The 19,325-nt window shown below is 45.0% G+C and overlaps 2 protein-coding genes across 2 annotated transcripts; both read left to right on the plus strand.

Moving 5' to 3' along the window:
• The first annotated feature begins 2 nt into the window (after positions 1-2).
• SMIM26 (small integral membrane protein 26) lies at positions 3-1,469 on the plus strand. Its single transcript, XM_036380365.2, is given in 3 exon segments — positions 3-176; positions 986-1,000; positions 1,003-1,469. Coding segments are annotated over 3 exon segments (297 nt in total). The 5' UTR covers positions 3-58; the 3' UTR covers positions 1,167-1,469.
• A 990-nt stretch (positions 1,470-2,459) lies between these two features.
• On the plus strand, positions 2,460-15,990 carry DTD1 (D-aminoacyl-tRNA deacylase 1). Its single transcript, XM_036381033.1, has 6 exons — positions 2,460-2,562; positions 4,541-4,631; positions 6,558-6,793; positions 11,393-11,490; positions 13,877-14,053; positions 15,378-15,990. The coding sequence occupies exons 1-5, from the start codon at positions 2,520-2,522 to the stop codon at positions 14,030-14,032; spliced, it is 624 nt and encodes a 207-aa protein (XP_036236926.1). The 5' UTR covers positions 2,460-2,519; the 3' UTR covers positions 14,033-14,053; positions 15,378-15,990.
• The last annotated feature ends 3,335 nt before the right edge of the window (positions 15,991-19,325 follow it).

Raw genomic sequence — 19,325 nt, forward strand, 5'->3', positions numbered from 1 at the left:
CATGCCCCGCCCTCGGGCGCGTGCCCCTCTTGGGGGCGGGGCTTGCGCGCGGGCAGCCATGAAGCCGGTGCGCGCCGCCGTGTGGAACGCCAGGGCCGCGCTGATCTACTCGCTGGGCGCCTGGACCACGCTGGGCGCCCTCATCTACTACGGCCGCCTGGAGAAAGGCAGCACCGGTACCGGCAGCGGGGCCTGCGGTCACCTCCGGGGGCTCGGGAGGTTTCGCTGAGGGAGAGCCCGCTCGGCGCGCGTCGTGTCCGGGGCGGGGCTTGGTCAGGGGGCGGGGCTTGCGTGAGGGAGAGCTCGGCCGCGGGCGGCTCCTGGGCTCTCCTGGCTGCCCAGGGTAGGGCCGGGATCCTCCCAGTTCCGCTCCCACCGCTTCCCGACCCGGGAAGGTAACGCTGGGTGCTGCCCGCCCGCCCCACGGGGCACTTCGGGCTGTGCGGCTGCCGCTGAGTGAGCCGGGTGTCCGCCCGGCCCGCCCCCGGCTGTCCCTCCTGAAGAGAGTTAATCCCGTGTTGATGGGAGAAGGTCGTGCTTTATCTCAAGTCACGGGAACAGGCACTGTACTCTTCCCAACCTGTTGCTTTTATTTGCGCTCTGGGAATGGTTCGAAGCTGTGCTGCGGGCGGGTTAGGCTGGACATTTGGAAGCGTTTCTTTACTGAGAGGGTGGTCAGTGGAATTAATGGGTGTTTGCGCTGGGCTGCTTGGGCTAGCTTTGATGTGGATAGCTGGGGAAACCTGTTGTTACTGCTACTGTAGTACTGATAATTGTCCAGTACCAGTGTAGGTGTCTGATCTACCCCATTAAATCCGTTTTTCTGGCTATGGTTAACAGATCTTTGCTATCTGAGCCTCAGAATGGAAGGAAAAGCAAAAAGAATACTGAATGCCCACATGGCTGCCATGATAGAGGGATAAAACGTTTTTATTGTTGTGCTCTTTTTTGTCTTCCCTCCCTTACCATCCTTTCTATTCCTTAGAGAATGAAAATGATCCGAGGCAAACCAACCCCGCAAGGAAGTACACACTAAGGAATATCCTTTTGGATTGACAGTGAGAACAGAAATAACATACAAAGAGGTTCAGCCTCCTCTTACCCGGCTGCTCAGGCGTGTGGTATCATTCTTTGTTCCTGATGACGGCCCTCCTTCTGAGAAGTGAGCTGTTCAGAAGCTCAGAACGTTGTGCTGGACCTCTGAGAACATTATCCCAGTGCCTGGCACCAGAGCACTGCTGGAAAACTGTCCCTTGCATCGCTGGAACAGCAGCTCTGCCCCGCTGGTGTGAAAGTGCTTTCTCAGTGGGACAAACCCAGGTGATCCAGGCTGTAGCTGGGGTGGCTCCTCAGCTGGGCAGCTCTGAAATGGATACTTAGGAATGATGAGTAAATGGGAAGGAATGTATTTTAATGTCTTGGTTACCGGAGTTCTTAATGGTCCTTCAAATAAAAGCTCAGAGAGATGAGTTACAAGTGTGGAAATGTTTTTGTAAGCTAAAAACTTACTGAATGTTCTGCTCCAGGCTCTTGTTCTTTAGGGGTTTTCCTGATCCTTGCACATGCTGTCCCCTTGTGGGGACAGCTCTGTGGCCAGAACTAATGTTTGCTCTGTAGGATTTTCCCTAGTCCTTATGGACATCACCTGCCCTGTTTCTCTGTACAGCCCTTTTAGGACACACCTTGCCCTGCCCCACGAGGGGATCTGAGGTTTCCCATCTTGCTGTTTGGAAAGCTGTCTCCATCTCCTCTGCTCACACACCTCAGCTTCCAGATCCTTCCCATTGCTGAAGGGGGCCCCGCATGGATGCTGCAGGGAGGGGGAGTCTTCGTCAGGAGCTGTGGTGATACAACAAGGCAGAGTTGGTACAAATAAAAAGAGGGGAAATTTAGGTTTGATATTAGGATGAAATTCTTGACTGTGAGAGTGGCGAGGCACTGGAACAGGCTGCCTGGAGAGGGTGTGGATTCCCCAGCTGTGGAAGTGCTCCAGGCCAGGTTTTGGATAACCTTGAGCAACCTGGCCTGGTGCAAAGTGTCCCTGCCCTTCCAGCCCACACCTTGATTCTATAGGAGCTTTTACAACCTAAGCTCCACCCAGCCCATGCACCTACGGACCCACCTTTCCACATGGGCTCCTTAGGTCCTTACAGCCACCACCTCCTTTTCCCAGCCACTCATTTTTATGGGCATCCCGCTGTGTCCCTATAGCTGTTCCTATAGCAGATGCCAGTCTGCTTACTTGCATATTCCTTTTTTGGAAGGCACCCCCAAATCCCTACAGGGAGGGGAATTAGGAGGAATAAGAGGAAGAGGGGATTAAGGGAATAAGAGGAAGGCCCAGCACCTGGACACGCCCCTGTCCCTGTCCCATGGAATCCCCCAGCGCGGCGCTGCCGGGGCTGCGGCAGCACCTCCCGTACGCCGGGGGGCGCTGTGCGCGGGGAGCGGCCGCCGCTGCTGCTGCTGCCGGGCGCCGCCGCTGTCCCCGCTCGGCGCCGGCCGCGCTGCGCTGCGCCATGAAGGCGATCGTGCAGCGGGTGGCCCAGGCCAGCGTCACAGGTCAGTGTGTCCCGAGCGCGGAGCTGCGGGGGCCGGGGCGGCCGGGCGGCTGTCTGTGTACGGGGCTGGCTGTGGGGGTGTGCGGGCGCTCCCCTCGCCTTGTCCCCCCGCGTGGGTTTGGCGTGGGTCCGCTCGCTCGCGGCTCTCCCAGGGGCCCGGCCCCGCGGGTGCGTGTGTGTTCGGGGTGTGTGCGTGGAGCTCTGTGTGCAGCCTTGCCTGGCGGGCGTGGGCTGGCACACACGCTGCCATCGCCTCCTCCAGCGCCTTTGTGTCGGCAGCACAGTCGCAGTCGTCTTGCTTCGCTTGTGTTCACGGAATCGCACAGTATTCCGAGTTGGAAGGGACCCACAGGGATCGTGGAGTCCAACTCTTAGCCCTGCACAGGACATCCCCGAGAATCATAGCACTGTCCAAACTCTTCCTGGGCTCCGGCAGGCTCGGTGCCATGACACGGCCTGGGTGCCGTGACACGGCCTGGGTGCCGTGACACCGCCTGGGTGCCGTGACACCGCCTGGGTGCCGTGACACGGTCTGGGTGCCGTGACACCGCATGGGTGCCGTGACACGGCCTGGGTGCCGTGACGCCGCCTGGGTGCCGTGACGCCGCCTGGGTGCTCTGTTAGCGGGGCTGCCCTGGCACGGCCGTGCATTGCTGTGCGTGTGGTGGCAGTGTCACCCCGGTGTCCCTGTCCCTGGCACTGCAGTCACAGTCACCTCGGTGCACGGCAGGCATGTTGGCAGTGCAGCCCGGGTCATCTTTTTGCTCTGCCTGTGTGTGTGTGTCAGTGGTGCTGTCCCAGCTGCCCCGCCGGGCGCTGCTCGCCTGGGTTCCTTCAGGAATGGTGTGTCCTGATGGAATGTCCCTGCTATTGCACTGGTTTGCACCTTCTGCGCTCAGGGTGCTTCAAATCTCCAAGAAGTTTACCCGTGAGGCAATGAGTGCCTGCTGTGGGAGTCTCTGGTGTGCAGCAGGGTGGCTTTGGAGTCATTGAGGGGCTTCTGGCTGTGTGTCACTGTGTGTCAGCACGGGCACAGCGTGGCTGCGAGGGCGCAGCTTCTGGGCACACCTGTCAGCACGGGGGTTCTTGCTGCCTTGGGTCCACTTTTCTGGGGAGAATTTCAGCTGTTGTTCTGGCTGTTGAAGAGTTTGGTGGACACTGCTGTACTTAGCAGGATAAATTTCTGGACTGGAGAATTCATACCCTGATCCAGCCACTGGTGCACAGACACTTTCAGCTTTCACTGGAGGCCTGATCTCCTTTCATTTTGTGGGATGTTTGGAGCTTTTTGTCCCAGTCATGAGCCTGGATGCAGTTTTAGTAGTTGGGTAACTAGTGCTTATCTCAGTTTTAAGACCACATTTATTCTTACCACAATCATCTCAGGATGAACCACGTTAAGATAATTTAATTAAATTAAGATATTGAAGGCATTTCTTAGGAAAACACTACAGATCTATGATAATTTGTGTTTTATTGTAAATGTCATTAAAGGGGTTAATTTCCCAATTAGAAGGACTAATTTGCAGTTGTTGGGAGTCATGTTTCAAAAAACCCATGAGGACTCAGGTAGAAATAACCTGCTCAAAATAATGGCAAAGTATGAAGGGAATAGTGGAGTAGAGAAATTGAGTGCACTTAGTGGCATCAACCAGGTGGATAATTTTTCAGGGATTGGGGAGAGTTTTGCCACCTTTCTGTTTAGGACAACTGATGCAATTGCAGTATAAAAATCTTCATACAGTGTTTTTAAATGCTGGAGTAAGTAACCCAATCTGATAAGGAAGTGCTGGCATTGGAAAACTTTGAAAGAATGCTTCTGTGTGATCTTTCCAATCTACAAACTTAAGACAGAGGAAACAGGGTTTAGAATGCTGTTTTCTTTAGTGGTTGGAGTGCTGAAACCAGTCCTAACTTGTGCCATAGAACAAGACAGTGCATTTAGCCTTATTTTTCTTTTCCCTCTCTGCTTTCTCCAGTGGGTGGTGAACAAATCAGTTCAATAGGACGAGGCCTCTGTGTGCTGCTGGGCATTTCTTTGGAAGATACACAAAGAGAGCTGGAGCACATGTAAGTCACTCCCTTCCTTTTGCCTTGTACTCTTCTGTTTGTGCATTGCTGATACCTGTGCAGTAGCCAAACAAATCAGTTCTTCCTATTGGGAAATTCAGGTTTGCCTGTTCCTCTTCAGATTTTACCTTGAATACAAGTTTTCTCTTCATGTTCCATTGAGAAAAATCTGGTCCCATTTTCTGCTATGTGCTTTTTATCAAGAGCAGACTCTTAAATCCTTTTTGAGTCCAAAAGAAATCCATCCTTAATGATGGGATTTATGAGCATCCTCAAACTCTCCTTTTAGCTTGCACATGAGTTTTGTTCTTCCTAAAGGCAGGATAGTCTTGTCAGCTGCTTGTCTGCAAACAGGAATCAGTTTTGGCAGCCTGGAGGACTGGCTCTGGCCATCTGCTCCATGGCCACAGAATATTGGGATTCAGCCAGCAAAGACATGCAAGGGAGAGCTCTCCAGGGGCTTCTTCTGTCTCTTTTGGACTGGTTATTGCTCTAGGGCTGACCTCAGTCCTTGCAAAGGCAGAAAAGAAACAGGTAATGGAGCTGACTGATGTCAAGAAGAAGGGGTTTTTATTCTCACATGCTCCATTGTTTGCCCTCCTGTTTGCCTCCCTCAGTGTGTAACATCTGCTCTGCCATCACTTCCCATTCCTGCCTTGGTGGATGTAGAAGCTGCTCCTGAATTTTGCAGGCAGGAGATCTGTGGCTGCCATGCTCTCAGCACCAGGTTGTTGGGATGGCTGACACAGGAAGGGCAGGAAGCCAGCATCTGGGCAAAGGGAGTGAGAGAAAGCAGCTTAACCAGGCTTTTCAGGTCCTATTAAAGGAAACTTTAGTAATCCTGTAAATGAAACAACAAACATCTCTGTGAAGAAAACAGAGCAGTGGTGATGATTTAAGCCTCCTGCTGGGGCCTTCCAGTGGATGCTTTCAACAATCCACTTCATTCAGGAGTTAATTCTGTTTGCTGTTGACACACACAGATTGGCAAGGATGTTCTTGTGCTGTGCCTTAGTGATGGCAAAACCCTGAAGCTAGACCACCACAAAGTCTCAGCTTTGTCTTGCACTGACTGCTTCACCTCTGGTGCAGTGCAAAGTGCCTGGCTGATGGCTGCAGCTGAAACCCTTTGTACTGGATAGGCTCCCTTGGTATGCTGCAGGTGTGGAGAAGCCAGAAGAAGAAACCAAAGACAGGAGAGTGGCTTGGATGCAGTCCTGACATGGACTGGGTTGCCTTCTGCTTTTCAGGATCCACTTGTGAAAGTCCCCTTGTTGTGTTGAGCCAGTCAGTTCTGTCCCCTATCTCTAGAAAATCAGCCCAAAATTCAAACTGCTTTGCTGCCAGCTGCAGTTCTGCCCTGTTCCTTGGATTCCTCCCCTCATCCTGATGAGAAAGTGTTGTCATCATCTGGCTTATGGGGCCTGGTCTGGAAATAGTGCTAGGAAGTGACAAAGCAGGAGGAATACATCATGAATCATGATTGGAATCATGATTGGAAACAAAAACCCACAGTTTTAAACACAGTTTAGGATGATGTCATTTCCTACTGAGTGTGATTTCCTGGTGTGGTGGGAGGATTCAAATTCCCAAAGCTGTTCACACGTTCAGTAATGTTGTGACACATAAAAGCAGATAGTAAAGAGTGAGCTTTCTTTCTTCCTGTGCCATCTTTGTGTTGCTGTGGAACATGCAGTTATTCTGTCCTGGTGCCACACTGTGAAATGATGGTGTGGATTAATGACCTGACACTGTTGTCTAAGGGCTCTCTTGGTTAATGTGATGAGATTCCCATGGCTGGGAATCAAGGGGCAGAGGGATATCTTATTATCTGGAGGCAGACTGAATATGCATCTGTTATTGTGTATGGTACCTGTTGATCCTACAGGGGACAACTTAGGAATTAATTATCTTCTCCTCTCCCAGGGTTCGAAAGATCTTGAACTTGCGAGTCTTTGAAGATGAAAGTGGGAAGCACTGGTCCAAAAGTGTGATGGATAAACAGTATGAAGTGTTGTGTGTGAGCCAGTTCACTCTCCAGTGCATCCTGAAGGGAAACAAGCCTGACTATCACATGGCAATGCCCACGGAGCAGGCAGAGTCTTTTTATAACAACTTCCTAGAGCAGCTAAGAAAAGCCTACAAACCAGAGCTTATTAAAGGTAAGGACAGAAGGTTGGTAAGGTCCTTGCTGTGACCAGTGGACACGCCTTGTGTGTGTCCTTTCCTGATTGTTGCTTTCTCTATTCTGTGATTTTCTCTAGCTGAAGGGATGTTAACAATATTTTCACTAGAGCCTGTCAGGGTGATTGCTCCAGTCTTCCTCTATCCAAGCCTTTCTCTGGGTGGCATGTAGGTGTTGTATTCCATGGCATGTAGATGTTGTATTCTATGGCATGTAGATGTTGTATTCCATGGCATGCAGGTGTTGTATTCCATGGCATGCACATGTTGTATTCCATGGCATGTAGATGTTGTATTCCATGGCATGTAGATGTTGTATTCCATGGCATGTAGGTGTTGTATTCCATGGCATGTAGGTGTTGTATTCCATGGCATGTAGGTGTTGTATTCCATGGCATGTAGATGTTGTATTCCATGGCATGCACATGTTGTATTCCATGGCATGTAGGTGTTGTATTCCATGGCATGTAGGTGTTGTATTCCATGGCATGTAGGTGTTGTATTCCATGGCATGTAGATGTTGTATTCCATGGCATGCACATGTTGTATTCCATGGCATGTAGGTGTTGTATTCCATGGCATGTAGGTGTTGTATTCCATGGCATGTAGGTGTTGTATTCCATGGCATGTAGGTGTTGTATTCCATGGCATGTAGCTGTTGTATTCCATGGCATGTAGCTGTTGTATTCCATGGCATGTAGGTGTTGTATTCCATGGCATGTAGGTGTTGTATTCCATGACATGTAGGTGTTGTATTCATGACATGTAGGTGTTGTATTCCATGACATGCACGTGTTGTATTCCATGGCATGTAGATGTTGTATTCCTTTTGGCTGCACAACATGAGCAGCCCAGAGAGGCTGCAGCCATGAGAACAAGCTGTGTGGTCAGGCTCCCTCAAAGGCTGGATGTTTTGTGCTGTATAAATAGATTAACCCAAGAGAAGCATTTTTTCTGAGAACTGTGTTTAGTGGGGCTCTAAGGTGTCACCAGTGTGTGATGGACAGCACAGTTCCATCTGTCACTTCCACATCCTGTTAAATGGAATTGTGACAGTGGGAGGTGTAATGTGCTACTTGAGAACAGGTTTTGATTTAGACTCTCTTTCCTCAACTCTGTGTCATGTGTGGAACAGTTTTCTCTTTATCAGAAAATACCTGGCTTTCCTGTTCATTTGTGCTCTGTCCACACTCAATCTTTTCTGTTTGGTTTTCTGAGTACTTTCTGTCCATTTTCATATTCAGAATTGACTTTTTGCTACACTTGACAGAAGACAAGTTTCTAGAAAAGACTAATTTTTAAATGGTGTCTGCTAATAGGTAGTGGTTGGCCTTACTTTCCTGATGAGGAAAAAAAGTAAAAAAAGCTGAGGAAAGATTTAGAGGCTAATTTTCACATTGACTTTAGTATTCCAGTTCTTTCCAAGGAGGCACAGTGAAATGCACACATGTCCACATGTCCAAAAATGTCAAATTTTCAAGCTTTTTTAGCTTGATATGTTCTTCCAACATATGTTCCTGATAAGGAATGCATTTCTGATACCCCTTCAATCACTTTATATTTTGAAAGCAGCTTTTTGAATTCATTCTCTCAGTGAATAGCAGTTGTGTATCTGAAATGAATATTAAGTGCCCTTATTTTGGCACTTCTTTTGCCAGTGCTTTCTGCAAAATGAGCTTTCACTTCTGCATTTTTCTTTCAGTGTTAAAAGCATAGATTTGGAAACCCAAGAGTGCTATTGTGTCAGATAACACATGAATTTAAAACTGCTGGCAGCACTGGAGCTACCTGTCAGTTTATGATTTTGCTTTCTTATTAAGCTGTGCCAGTTATAGTGTGTTGCACCCAAGTCTGTTAAGATTCTCTTAGGTTGAAGTTTCTGCTGTTCCAATTGCTTTGCCAGTGGTTTTTTTTTTTTTTTTTTTTTGCTTCCTTGCTGTCTGGAAAATCTGTACTCACATTGCCCCTACATACACACAGGCACACACACAACAGTTGTGGTCATTGGGAGATTAGAGTTTGATTCCCTGGATTGCTGTAGGTGCCCTTCCCTTTTGATCCTACAAGATGCTTAATGCATTTTAGAGGAGTAATTTAATCACTGAAAGTGGAATTTGTGTAGCTGAGGCAAAGACAGATCAATAAAGGTCTTGTCCTATCTCCTGAGAGCCTTGTGTTTTCTGGTTCCTGCTTCCAGGAGAGAATTGGGCTGTTGGGAGTTGTTGGTGCTGGGCAGGCAGCTCCTCTCTGCTCTCTGGTGTGCCTGGAGCTTGCCAGCCAGGAGCTCAGAGTGGGAAGTGTTCCCAAAGAGAGGCACAAACCATTCTTCCACACCAAGAGCAGTGGGACACTTGGCAAATGAAATCTTGGAGAAGCTTCAGAGCCATGGTTCCTAGGTCAGCACATGGGCACCCACATCTAGGAAATAAAAGGCTGCATCAGAAGTCCTTGCCTGTTGTGCTTCAGTGATTTCTTGTGATCTTAAACATCCCACTCCCCTCTAGGGAGCAGAGCTGGTGTCTGCAGGCCTGAGCACTCTTGTGCAAGCTAATATCCAAATATCAGACCTCCCAAGGCTCCTCCTTCTGTTTCAGGGCCTTTGCTCCCTGTCTTGAATGTGGATTTATTCTTCTGAGGTAGTAAAGATTAACATGGCAAGGAGTGTGAAATGTCTTACTCCCTTAGTAGTAATATCTAAGTAAATATGAGAGGATTGTTCCACAAGGAAGAGTTTAACTCAGATTAAGGTTTGGTACAAGTTGAAAGCACAATTATTCTCCCTGATTAATTTCCTTTGTGAGTGTTGTCATTTCAGAATAAGTGCTCTTATCTGGAGCAACAGTATTCACATGAGGTTAATTAAGAATAACTTTCCAAGTAGACAAGCTTAGAAGTATAAAACCAATGTGAAATTTCTAGGTCATAAGGCTTGAAATATGTACAAAAATATTCTGGAAGTAAATGATGCCTCTTTTTCAAGTCTTTATGGCTCAGATGTGGCTTCTCTGACTCATGTCAGGTGCAGATATTCCATCTGAGGAAGGCATGCATGCTGGGCTTTTAGAGGCAAGGCAAGGAATTTGGAGAGCTGGGTGTCCAGCAGAATGAACTTGTCACTTCAATAATACTTCTAGGATCCTGTTTTATTGCAGAAGATGTTGCAAGATGAATTGATCAGTCCAGAAGTCTTACAGTGGGGAAAGATGAAGAGCAGTAACTAGAAATTTAAATGTGTGAGGAGAATGGGAGGGAACTGTTACAGAAAGATGTTCCTTGACAGTAGTGCCAAAACAAGACAGAAAATGCTTATGACATGGGAGTACTTTGAGTGTTCTGGTAAAGTTGGGGGTTTATTTGACCACTTTATCAGCCTCTGGAAAAAAAGGGCTTGTGGAGTTTACCTTTTTTTTAGGTCTATACACACGAATGGGAAATGGAAAAGACCAACCCTTTTTGTAAGTGAAGTACAGGAGAGGGATGGGATGAATGGGATGATTGTAGAGAGCGATTTGCAAAGTTGTGCTCCCACTAATAAAGTTTAAAATAATATTCTTTGTTTATTATTTTTTTAAAGAAAGATGCATTAGTTGTGACTGGGTTTTGTGGCCACAGGGTGTAGTTTACCTCTGTGTAACTCTCAAAGACCAGCCTAGGTTACCAGCAGGAATGTAGAAATGGCTGTGGCAGATTGGGACTTAATTGTATTTGTGGGGTGCCCCAGTGAAGGAAGGAATGATGAACCTGACTCCATCTGTTCTCAGAAGGCTAATTTATTATTTTATGATACTATATTAAAGAATACTAAACTAAACTATACTAAAGAATACAGAAAGGATACTTACAGATGCTAAAAGGATAATAATGAAAACTCGTGACTCTCTCCAGAGTCCTGACACAGCTTGGCCCTGATTGACCAATGAGTGAAAACAACTCACACCAGAATCCAATGGAACAATCACCTGTGGGTAAACAATCTCCAAACACATTCCACATGAGCAAAACAGAGGAGAAGCAAATGAGATAAGATTTGTTTTCATTTTTCTCTGAGGCTTCTCAGCTTCCCAGGAGAAAAATCCTGGGCAAAGGGTTTTTTTCCAGAGAATGTGAATGCCACAGGAACTGAGCTGCACCCTGGTGTCCCCTGCTCTATAGTATTCAATTATCAAATGCTTCAGACTAGGCTCCAGGTCTTCTTACTTTTTGCCTAAATATAAAATTTCTTCAAAGCATCAAGTGGTCAGTGGGACTGGATCCCTAGGCTGAGCTGTTACAGCCTTTGAAATGTTGTCTCCTGGCAGTGAGAACCATTCTGCCTATGCTGAACTGTGGACACCCTGATTACCTGTAGACTTGGTTTGTTTTGTGCATGTTTCTCTACTTAGCTGTGTATTTATCCTCTCTGAATGTCAAGCTACATACCTGGGTGCACATACACTGTTTTTTTTCTTAGGAACTTTCTGCAGTTGGCTGCCCTTTTATGTATTTTTTATTTCTTTTTGTTATCCCTTTTGCTAAAAACTTTGGTGTGTGTTATCCTCTCAAGGGCTCTGAGCACTTGTTGTCTTTTCCCTTTTCAGATGGCAAGTTTGGTGCCTACATGCAGGTCCACATCCAGAATGATGGTCCTGTAACAATAGAACTGGAGTCCCCAGCAGCCACTGTTGATCCTAAACAAGTAAGTGACTTGCAAGGTGTGTCTGGAAAGGATGATGTGTATCCTCTGCAAATTTGTAGCATTCCTGTTATGAAGCAGTACAGCTTCCATCAGGTACAAGGACCTTGTCCTTCCTGTGCAGCCTCTGAACAGAAAAATAATTGCATTGTTTTGTTCAGTTCCCTGGCCTCTTGAAACGCTGTGTGTGTGTAATGCAGAACAGCTTTTCACAGTTTATTCCTCCTCCTCATTAAAGCTGTTTTTTCATCATGACTCATTAACAATGTTTTTAATAAGTCTGGATCACCCCCCCCCGTGCCTTTAGTGAAGTTTTTTGCTATGTGGGTGACTGGGTGGAGGTGAAGAGCAGCCTCTCTGTCAGAAACAAGGGAATAGGGAATTTCGATCCCAAATTTAAGTCTGGAGTGGACAGGAGAGTGAGCTAGCTCTGCTGAGGAACAGCACAAGCTGTGCTGAAAACCAAATGCAGTGCTGAGGCTTCCTCATCCTCTAAACACAACAGTGGCCAGCTTTTCTAGGCTGAGAGAAAAGGAGGAAGGATTCTTGTGCCTCAGCAAGGCCACACCAAGTTTATTTGTAAAATGTTTCACTTAACCTTGGTGAAATTGTTACTGCAGTTTATAAAAAGAGCATGAGGGAAGAATGAGGAAACTACAGGCCTGTTAATCTAACCTCAGTGCCTGGAAAAATTGTGGAGAAGATCATGCTGGGTGCTCCTGAAAGGCATTTAAAGGACAGTGCACAGTCAGCATGGATTCAAAAGGGAAAGTCCTGTCTAACTGATGTAATGCTCTTCCAAAGTAAGGAAGGGAAGGTGGTGGATTTAGTTTTTCTAGATTTTAGTAAAGCTTTTGACACTCCCTCACATTCTCAACAAGTCCTCCAACTATGAATGAGCAGATACAAGTGCCCTGTGTTGCCTTAAGAAGCTTGGTTTGAAGTTGGTTTCATTTTTACCTTCAAATTCTGTTTCTGGATTCTTGTGACATGTTTTAGCCCCTGAAAAAAATCTACTTCTGTCTCTAGTCTTTCTGTAATCTCACAGTTTTAGAGTTCTCAGGCCAAACCATGCATAATTAGCAGCAGCTCTTGTTTTTGGAGTGAGAACTGCTGCCCAGTGTGTAGGTGTAAAATAACCAAGGAATTACCAAGGTGTGCAGGATTCTGCAAGCATCCATTTCTTTCTTGGGGAATATTGACTTGTTTAAGGGTTTTGCCTTCCCAGTTCAAGGCTGCCTGCTTTACCCATCTGACATCTTCCTGGTGGCCACAGCTTGGGCTGAAGACAGGGATGGATGCTGGTTTTTAAACTTTCTCTGGCAGTGTAAGGGCCAAAACTCCCTTGACAAGCCTCTGAAAAGGGCTTAGGGTTTTTTCATGTTCCCTGAGTTAGACACAAGGGAGAAATTCCAACAGGATATTATCAAGTAGTCAAAACAACAAAACCTTCACTGGCAATCAGACAGCTTTGGCAAAAATTTGGAGCAACATCCAGTTAATAGAAAACATTTCACAAAGCATTGGCTTAACCCATTCAGCTTCACAAACTGCAAAGCTGTCCAATTTTCAGTTGCTCAGAACTCAGAGGAGAGGGAATTAGAAGAAGAAAGAGACAGAAAAGATACAGAAAAGAATGAATATAGCTCCCACTCCTGGTCCCAGCAGTGTTCAGCTGATAGAAATTCCAAGAGGAGGTGGGGTCAAGACATCCATCCTGCAAAGTGCGATGAGGGAGAGCCAATTTAAATTGTTGTTCTCTTTCCTCCTCCCTGCCCCTTGCATTCTTTTTTTGCTGACAAAAATCTGTTGATTTGTTTGTAGCATGGGAAGTAAGGCTTAGGGATGGTGTGGTTTTTATATTTGAGCTTTCAGCTTTAGCAAGAAGAGATAACTGAGCCATCCTGCAGTGTTTAATGTGATGTTAGCAGGAAGAGATTAGACAAATAAATGCTGATGAATAGCTCTTTTATGTCATTGGATGACAGTGAAATATCTCATTTTATCTGAGCAATTGTCTGTGTTTGTAATTGGTAATCAGAACTTTGTAAGTCATTTGCAATGTAATTAGTAAAAATACATTTGGATTAGTCAATCCAAATATATTTTTTGTATTACTTGTGCTGAGGGATATAAATAAATCATTTCTCTTTTATACTTGGGGTGATCATGTTATCTTATGTTGATAATTCACTGTCTTTTCTAAATTTCTGAAGATCTCAACCTTCAGGGTTTTTTTCTTTCTTTTTTGTTTTGTTGATACATGTATTGGTGTTGTGAATCTTAAGTTGCAAGTTTTATACAAATGCTCACATTTACAATGTTTTAGAAATGGACTTCTGAAATGGTTTTATTACATGATGTATTTTTTCCCTTACTTTGTGAATAGCTGACAAAACTTGAAAAACAGCAACAAAGAAAAGAGAAGACCAGAACCAAGGTGCCCTCTGAGTCAAGTAGAGAAAGAAATGTCCCCAGAAACAAGGATGACCCCAGTGCCAGCAGCGGAGCAGAAGGAGATGTGTCCTCGGAAAGAGAGCCTTAGCTCATGCAAGGCAGGCCTCAGGTTTGGCTTCTCCTCTCCTCTGGAATGCTTGGCCCCCTTGCCCCCCATGCAGAGAGTGGCATTAGAAGTGCTGGAAGGTGAAATTTTATAATCTTGCTGGTTTTATAAATTTTACAACCTCTGCTCCCATCTGCAGTCGCACACCAGAGCGTTGGGGTGGGTGAAAAGCTCTTCCCAGCTTGGCTGGAGTTGTGGGTCTGGCCCAGTTGTGATTGTTTCCATGTTGACTCAGGAAATCTGAAAGTTTGATCTGATAATACAGCAGTGACTTAACTCAGAATCCTGCCTTGTGTTCTTCAGATTCTACACAGGGTTGTATTTCTGTCTGTCCTCACCAGCAGGGAGCTCGCTCTGGAACAGCACAGTCCCCAGCAAGGGAGGTGGAAAACAGCTCAGAACCTGGAGACAGGGCAGAACTGCAGCTTCCTTTCATGGTTCTTACCTGCCCCTGCTCAGTTTTGTACTTTCCCAGGATGAATTAGTCACAGGCTCTTTCATAGACCTCCACCATCTAATAAGGACATTAGGGCAGGCATTGAGAGCCAAACTTGCCTCAGCAGCAGGAGATCTTCTCTCCCTTCAGGCACTCGACCTGCAGGACATGCCCAGACATCAGTGAATAGAATTAGGCTGAATACAGACCTGAATCCTTTGTCATGGATTATCTGCCTATGTAGATAAGTGTTTATCATACTCTTCCAGTCAGCTTTAAGCCTTCAGGACACAGCTTTCATTACCTTCCCTCCCCCAAAAAGTTACATTGCTGATTTTGACTTTTCAAACATGCCCAAGCTCTCAAGAAAGTGTTATTATCCTCATTTGCACACTGAAGCCTGAGCTGGCTGTGCAGTTTAATTATTAACAGCTTTGCAAAGTTAAGGTTTAACCTTTCTCTCATTTTCCTGTCCCCAGAGTGTAGTCTGCCTGTGATTTATACAATTCAGCATCGTTCTTTGCTCAAAAAGTTCCTTACCTTTTTTTTTTCTTTTTTAAATCCATGAATTTCTCAGGTGGTCAGACATTGGGTGATGATTTCTGTTCTATACAGGGTTTCCCCCCCCACTGTTTCTGGGTTGTGTGTTGAAACAAGGACATTTTAGAGGGTTTGCAATGTTATTGGAATGATTGGGTCAGTCCAATCTTTCCAATAACATTTGGATTTCTAAGGAGCTGAACATCTCTAAAATGTGGTACACAGTTAACCTAGCATTAGTTTTCATGCTGTGACAATAAGTACAGATTCTTTTCTCTTTGGGATTTGAAGGAATCCTGCAGTAGTTTTGCTTTGCCTACAGTAATGTTCCTGTTTGTTTGCCTTCCACAGTTTCTTACACAAAAGCTACACCGAATTCTTGAAGAAAGACCCAACATTGGCCTCAGCAACACTCTTCAACCACTTTGGAGAAGGATGGAAAATGGGAAAGCAGAGCTGAGACATTAGAAACCTTTCATTCTGTATTGAACCAACCAAAGCAATGCTATCAGATTCAGTTGTTAATGTGTAGTGTCAGTAGTGAAAAGGACTTGTGACATTTCTGTGTTTGCGTTCTCACACGACTGCTGAGCAAAGGGTGACTGTAGGCAGGTTGTAGCAGAGCATTTCACTCTCAGTACATAAGCTCCATTTAAAGAATAAATCAGGGTTTTTCCTTAAACTTACACTTGAATTCTGAAAATTCTCTGAGCAGGCTTGTGTATTGATTCTCACTCCGTGGTGTCATGTGCTACCTGTTTCCATTGCAGTGTGCAGATCTGTGCATATTTTGGTAAATTGTTAGCTGCTGCCTAGCATCAGGTTAGGCAGTCCAGTCTTTCTGCATGGATTAAGTTATTACAAGAGAAGATCAGCCTCTAGTTGTTTATCATGTGGAACACATCTGTCTTGTAAACTTTTTTAAAACCAGAAAAAACTTTATTAAACAAATGATGACAGCTGAGTGCCTGTTGGTGTTTGTGTATTGCACTCCCTGAGTCACTTCTGGGTGTAACAAAGTTGGGGACACAGAGATAAAGTTGTAGGCCAAGAAACACCTATTGCTTCAACTCACCACCTACCTTTCCCATGGAAGGTTGGAAATCAGGCTGCTGACCTGAAATCTTTGCTGTTTCTAACACATCTAAGTCATTTATTTTGTGGTGGCTATCAAAATGCCACACAGCTGCTCCACCTACTGCATCCAGGGCTGCTGACAGACACTTCTGTCACATCCAGGGGAACATTTGGAAGCTGCCAGCGAACAACAAGAGCTGAGAAGATGCTGCAAAACTGCCAAGGAAGCTTCAGGGGAAATGGAAGACTGCAGGTTGTTACACTTTGACTTCTTTCACAGGTGATGGCACCTTTTATATTTGCTGTTCCTCAGGCCTTGCCCTTCCAGTCTGCCCTGGGCACCTGCTGTGACTGCCATCAGAGCCAGGATGCAGAGCTCTCTCCCTGATTGTAGAAATAACTCACTGGTGAGAGCTTTTAATCCAAATGCACATCACAGTTACAATGCTGCACATCATGTAACTACTGTGGTTTTTATTATTTAACTTGTAGGCTGCTTGTATTGTAAAATATCAGTCAACCAAGACAGAAGATTTAGAGCTGCACCCTGACATGGTTTTTTAAAAACCATGAAGCTCAAGTAAAGATTTGGCAAGCTACACAGCTGGCATTTGAACAGGAATGGTGAGTGGGCAGGATAGGTGGAAGTGTTACACTTAGCCTTGTCTTTAAGAATGACATAATTTTCCATCTGACCATTTATCGAATCCAGGGTGCCCCCAACACAGGAAATGATTGGCATCTGATTCCATTGATCCAGAATGCTGAATAATTGCTTTATTAGGACTCTATTCTATTACATTATACCATATTAAAGAGTTACTATACTATACTAAAAGGATACTAGAGGAAAAACCTGTGAGTGTCTCCAGACAGCCAGGACACAGCTCTGAGCCAATTGGCCAAAGAAACAAAACAATCCTCAGCAGAGTCCAACTGACAAATCACTTCAGGTAAACAATCTTCCTAACACATTCCACATGCAAAAACAGCATAAGCAGCAAGTAAAGAATTGTTTTCTCTTCTCCCTGTGCTTCTCCAAGAAAATCCTGTGAGAGAGAATTATGTCTCTCTCTGTTCACAGAATGTGAATGCCACATCCATTATATGTGATATAAGGAAAAGCTGTGTGTTTGGGACACATGCTTCCTGTTGTCCTGTGCCCAGAGTATTTTTAAGCATCACAGTAAGTTTCAAAAAACCCACCAACCAGCCAAGCCCATTTCATTTAAAAGTACTGTTTACTTTAACAAAAGTTATTATCTTACTCTGCTGGCAGCCAAACTTGGGCAAGGCCACTTTTCCAAGTGCAGTCACATGGCTTTGAAATTGGATATTTATCCATGGACTTTTCTGCTTGTAGAGAGCTGCAAGCAAAAATCAGGACACATGAATTCCTGTGCCTTGTTCTTCTGCTTGATATTAGGAAAAAATGTTTTCTCAACAGAAGACACCTCCAATGGAAATGTGCTGCTAATTGTCATGGACTGCTAAAAACCAGAAAATACAATTATTATAACACTAAAAAACTTCTGCAGGTGTTTTTCCAACATCTCCATTCAGATACTGGCCCTAGGGGCTATGATAGTTTGAAAAATAGGATTTTAAGAATGGAATAGTCAGAATAAGTGATATTTCTACAAAGCTGGAAAAATGATCAGAGTATTTTATCTTGGGATGTAAATGCAGTAATCAAAGTCCAAATAGCATGACTGTTGACGTAAGTACCCAGTGGCCAAGCTCACAGTTTAGAAACTAGAGATGCTCACTCATGGAGCACCCCCACTCTAGTGGAGTTTCTTCCTTTCAGTACCTGCCCAGCAAAGGACACACAGACCTCCCCAGGCAGCTTTTGAGCTGGTGTGAAGTGTCTGCTCTCCTCTGGCTGCCAGTCCATCCTGAGCAGTGCCACAGTGTTCTCTGTGAGAAATGCCTTTCTGAGAGCTCCTCTGATTTAATAAACAGTTTAGTATTTGCAGCCAGCAGTATCTGAATATGTTTTTGTTCTTTGTGAGTTTAACCTAATACCCACCATATTTTAGAGCTGCTCCTTGTATTTCCAGGCCCAAAAATCATTATTGATTTAATAAATATGTTGCCAACACATAGGTGTGTGGGGAATGTGCCTCAGTTGTGACCTAAGGAGAGGAGATTTACACTTTGTGTAAGACAGTACCTTCCTGTTCGTGGAAAAGTGTTTCTTCCTCTTGTGTTTAGCTTATCTGGGTGATGTTGACCAGTGCCAGATGAGGTATGATGGTGAATTTTTTTCCTCTTAAGAACTGGGACTCATTTTATGAGGGTGGTTGAAAAGCCTCTGGCTGTATAGAGCATATGTATGTCTTTTTAATAACCCTTCTGCACTAACACAACTGTATGCAAAAGCTTGGAGCACTTGGGGGTGGACAGTTCATTGGGCAGATGTTATTAACCTGTAAAAGCCTTCCAAGGCATCTCTTACAGAACTTTGAGTGTTTTGGTTTTGTAGTAATAGAAATGGCAAATCTTGACTCAGAGAGGGTGAGATGAGATCAGCAGCAGGACCAGAGATATTTATTGCTTTGAGACTATTTCCCTTTGTGCCACCTGGTGTCAGCAGAACCTAAGAAACTGAAAACCATTACTCAGTGGATTAAGGTGGTTTTCATTAAAGCTTCCTTCCCTAAAGAAAAATTACCATTGCAGTGATAATTGACACTGCTGTTTGTTCAGAGTGTATTTGATATAAGTATGAATGAATCTGTCTTTCATTCTAGCATGAGTTTGTTTCTTTGAGGTGCTCTTGCTCTTTAGAATCCACACACTGTTTGTTTTACCATGGATTTTTATTTCTATCTCGTGATAGCTCCAAAGAAGTTCTCTCTAATAGCTTTCCTTTGTTTGTTTGGTGTGGTGGTGTTCACAGGGGTCCCAGGACAAGGGAAGAGATGAGAATCTTGGCTCCATGTTTCAGAAGGCTGATTTATTATTTTATGATATATATTATATTAAAATAAAATGATATATTAAAACTATATACTAAAAGAATAGCAGAAAGGATTTCATCAGAAGGCTAGCAAGGAAAGAAGTGGAATCATAACAAAAGCTCGTGACTCTCAGAGAGTCTGAGACAGCTGGACTGCGATTGGCCATTAATTAAAATTAACCAATGTGTACCAATCAAAGATGCACCTGTTGCATTCCACAGCAGCAGGTAATTATTGTTTTTCTTTTCCTCTGAGG

Source organism: Molothrus ater, chromosome 3 (genome assembly GCF_012460135.2).
Source record: "Molothrus ater isolate BHLD 08-10-18 breed brown headed cowbird chromosome 3, BPBGC_Mater_1.1, whole genome shotgun sequence".
In the NCBI taxonomy this organism is placed as follows: Eukaryota; Metazoa; Chordata; class Aves; order Passeriformes; family Icteridae; genus Molothrus; species Molothrus ater.

Excerpts from the sequence above, each read along its gene's own strand:
- DTD1 (XM_036381033.1), top strand. The coding sequence starts at position 2,520 with ATGAAGGCGATCGTGCAGCGGGTGGCCCAGGCCAGCGTCACAG. Across the intron at positions 4,632-6,557 it reads CAAAGAGAGCTGGAGCACAT|GGTTCGAAAGATCTTGAACT; the intron begins GTAAGTCACTCC and ends CTCCTCTCCCAG. Across the intron at positions 11,491-13,876 it reads CCACTGTTGATCCTAAACAA|CTGACAAAACTTGAAAAACA; the intron begins GTAAGTGACTTG and ends CTTTGTGAATAG.